At 47.4% G+C, this 4283-nt stretch overlaps 1 protein-coding gene across 1 annotated transcript in view; it reads left to right on the forward strand.

Annotated features, from left to right (window-relative positions):
- Window positions 1-1798, forward strand: part of cpne4a (copine IVa) — a 66562-nt gene extending 64764 nt beyond the window's left edge. Inside the window, exon 17 of the mRNA XM_084357993.1 lies at window positions 1569-1798. Within this exon, the coding sequence (XP_084214119.1) occupies window positions 1569-1700 (132 nt within the window). The 3' untranslated portion in view covers window positions 1701-1798. The remainder of the gene's footprint in view (window positions 1-1568) is intronic.
- The last annotated feature ends 2485 nt before the right edge of the window (window positions 1799-4283 follow it).

Below are 4283 nucleotides of genomic sequence, written 5' to 3' on the forward strand. Positions count from 1 at the left end.
ATGTGCATATTTTGAACGGTCTGTGAGGGCCTAAAGTCATGCATTATTTATTTTTGCCAATTAGTTTCATATTATGTTTACGGGCCTCTGATCCTCGTTAATGATGAAGGAAACACTGATTTCAGATTTCTACTAAAATAAACAAAGACACACAAATTAAAGTTGAATCAGTTTTAAAACAATCACACAGATTCTGGATCTCTTCATCACATGACACAATATGAAAGTGTCGGACATTTAAAGGACACACAGCACGTGTGTCTCGTCTCTATGACAACAACATGTTGACAGCTGAGAGACATCAGAGGAGGACGTGAGTGACGTCATGATCCATAGAGACAAAGACACAGTGAATATTATCAGTGAGGCAGAAAAAGACTTTCTGATGAGATGAGCGTCAGAGCGGCCGAGCAAAGAAGGTGGAGCGCTCTGAAGACGGACGCTGGACGGCGTCCTGCTGCTGCCGACGCTCACTCCTCACTGGGAACGACTGAAAAAAGACGCTGGCGCTCAGATAAAACCTCTGTGTGGACACAGGGCCTGAGGCCGAGCGCAGACTCTCTGTGAAGGAAACTGGTTTTGTCTGCTTGAAGCCACAAAGTCCAGTAAATCAGCTGCGTCACTGCCGACGCTCGACTAACAGTCTCATGCTCCGTGTTCGTGAGCATTCGTCCATTTTCTTGACCAGGTGTCCACATGAGATGTATAATCCCTCCAGTGTGTTCTGGGTCTGTTTCCAGATCTTCCCACCAGTTGGACGTGGACGGAAAACCTCCTGAGGACGCCTCGAGGAGGATCTTGATCAGAGGCCTGAACCACCAGCTCTACTCTGAGCTTTCACCCCATCTGTCAGAGGAAGACGAGCCTTCAGAGGAAACTCATTCAGGCTGCTTGTATCTGCGATCTCATCCTCTCAGTCGCTTCCCGGAGCTCCAGCCCACAGATGAGTGTTGGAGCTCAGCTGTCTGTGAACCACAATGTCCTCTCAAAGACTCGTAACTGCACGACGCACCGACCAGACTGTCAGTCTAACGCTCCCAAAACACTCAAACTCCTTCAGTCACCAATCAGCCATTTTCTAAAGTACCTTTGCTCAGATCTGGAGGTGTTGACTCTGATCCAGCTGCTTCACCTTCTGCTGCATGGCTCTCTGATGTCCTGTCACTCAGTATTAGTACAGATCAGAGTCATTTTTCAGGAGCCAATAGTCTATTTTCAAATGTTCAAGCAGTATTAAACAGAATTTAAGACACTCTTGCTTACAACTATAAAACTAAATGACAATAACATGGCTTGTTTCAACATTCACTGTGATGGATCTGCAGTTCAGTGTTCATGGTGTGAAGTAATGATCTGAAGCCAGTGGCTGGCAGGAAGGAAGAGAGTCGATCTAAACCTGATGAATGTGAAGAAAATGTGATTTTCTGGTAAACTGGCTGTAACCGCCATGATGGTCCGTTAACAACCTGTGATGTTCTTCATGTTCATGTCTTCAAACAGACGAGCAGCCGCTGTGTGTTTGTAGACGGACAGTACGACTGATGCTTCCTCTGTCTCCTCTTCTTCAGGCGTCTCCAGCTGCTCTGGCAAAGAGCGTGTTAGCAGAGGTGCCCAACCAGGTGGTCGACTACTACAACAGCAAGGGCATCAAGCCCAAAGTGCCCAGCGAGTACCAGTCTTCCAGGAAGTTCGGCCCCTGAGCACCGCCACCGCCGTCGCAACCTCTCTGGACTGAGAAACATGTTTACTGTCTTTTGTTCTTTGTCGATGTTAAAGGTGCTACACGCAGCGTTTTACCATGAAGAAATGGCTCATACAGTCACTGTAGACACACGAGGCCAACGAGAAGCCGACACTGGATTTACAGGAAGTTTAACTGGATTGCTTTATGGCACAGAACAGGTAGAGGGCGGCGCGTGTCCTGCTGTGATCTTTCAAAAAGACGAGAGAGGTGGTTGTTGAGACAGAAGTGAAACATGAGTCACGTCAGATATCTTTGCATCATGTTTTACCTGTTGCACACACTGAATATGCAAAAACAGTCAAAGCACAGAGGCTGAGATGTGCCAGAACAAAGAGCGGCGTAATAAAACGGCTGCTTTCTGGGAGTTTCAGCAAAGACAGCGACAGAGTCCTGGTTCACCAGACGAGTCAGTTCTGTCGGACCTCAGTCCGTGGGGCGTTCTGGTTGGACATAAGATCTCATTTCCACTAAACAAACAGGGTTTACACCTCTACTAAGTAGCCGTTGATAGCTTGTTCTGTTAGCTATGTAGCATTACGTTGACTGTTCTTTGAAGAGTTACAGATAATGTTTGTGTTCATCTTCCTCATACGTTAGTGTTTACAGTAACAGCTGGGTCACATCAGCATTACCCACCTCACCGTGAAGTATCAACGACACTGAATCTGATTACGAAGGGAAAGTATGGTGTTGCTGTGGTGTTGACCAATCACAAGCCGTCTTGACAGGGAAAGGATCAAACAGATAATCTGCTGATAAACTGCCGAATTTTGTGACAAAGTCTTTTGAATAAACTTTTGTCCAGTTACAGCGGCTGTCCAGTGGTTAGCTAACTGATCAGCAGTGAGCTCACCAGTCACAGTAGCTCGCCAACATGGCCTGACAGCGGTCACCACGCCGTTAAGGATAGCGTCCAGACACAAACACTCACACAGCCACCATTTTGAATTTTCCAGTGACACGAAGGCCGGGATTACACATCACAAGAAGCAGAGAGGCTTATGGGTAATGTGTACAAGTCAAACGAAAAGTACCAGTGTTGTGGTCCAACTCCGGTTCCTTGTGTAAAATGCTAACTGTAGCACCTTTAGCATCTGTTGTGCATGCAGGCCGTACAGAGGCTGAGCTGATTGTAACTTTCAGGAGTGTTTTTAACGGATGTGAAAAGCACACAAACACACAACCGTGAATCCAAACGCTGCTTCCCTGCAGACAGCATGACGGGCGGGGAAACAGTCGATGAAGGAATGTATGACCCCCCTCCTCCCCACATCCGGTTTGTTTTTATAAAAGTTTATCGAGATTTTGCTAAATTTCGTAAGGTTCGTATGTTGTAAAGCATTTTGGATCTCTGCCAGATGAACAAGCAAGCTGCCTTCACAGACGTCTGCATCCTCATGTTTTTATCTAAAGGCGAGGCAGATGCATGAACTGTTGTTTTGCATGCAAATCTCCATGCGGGACTCCTCGGTCCTTGTGGTTTCTGTTTCCTGGTCGTGAATAATATGAGTAATAATGACGTTTACAATATTCCCGATGATGGGGCTGTTCTACTCTCAAGCATGTTCACGTGTAAACGACAATGTGTGAGTAGATATAAAAGCACAACCTGAGTATCTTTGAAGAGTTTACTAGATTATGGTGATAGTTTTTGGTTATTTGTGCCACGACACCTGCCCTCTCACTCTCTGACTTTGAGGAACTGAGTCTCTTTGTTTTTATTGGGTTTCCTTCTACTGCTGACGTCTGAACCAGCACATCCTGCAGCCGGACCTGTAGAGGTCGAAACCACCCTGTTGGCATCCTTCAGTCAGTTCTGGAAAACTTTTAGCTTTAGTCAGGATCAGACTTCCCCCTCTGTCCATCCCTCCGTCCATCCCTCCATCCGTCCGTCCGTCCATCCGTCCATCCATCCATCCGTCCGTCTGTCCGTCCGTCCGTCCGTCTGTCCGTCCATCCATCCATCCATCCCTCCATCCCTCCATCCATCCATCCATCCATCCCTCCGTTCATCCCTCCATCCATCCATCCATCCATCTGTCCATCCATCCCTCCATCCATCCCTCCATCCATCCATCCATCTGTCCATCCATCCCTCCATCCATCCCTCCATCCATCCATCCATCCATCCATCTGTCCATCCATCCATCCGTCCGTCCATCCATCCTCGACCACTTATGCCAGTCCAGGTTGTGTGGCGTAAGGGTATGCAGGGTAGTCCAGACTTCCTTGTGTTAAGGCGACTGGATTGGTCCTGAGACTCTCTCGCCTGAGTTAAACTGAGCCATGCAAGAGAAGAACCTTCAGTGCTGAATGATATAAACTCTCATGTTCTGACTGACGCTGTAGCCGCTACACTTACCCTCTTAAGGAGCCGCCATTGTTTTCAAACTACCGCCTCTTCTCTGGCTGGTTGTCACACCTGACCCACACCAGTAGCTGCCAGTTTCTCAAAGGATGCTGACACGAATGCATAGTTTGAAACTGGGCAAGGTGGATTCTTGTGAACATGTGATCTCACGACAATGTAAAAGAAGCC

The sequence above is a fragment of the Pagrus pagrus genome, assembly GCF_965226575.1.
Source record: "Pagrus pagrus genome assembly, chromosome: 7".
Lineage (NCBI taxonomy): Eukaryota > Metazoa > Chordata > Actinopteri > Spariformes > Sparidae > Pagrus > Pagrus pagrus.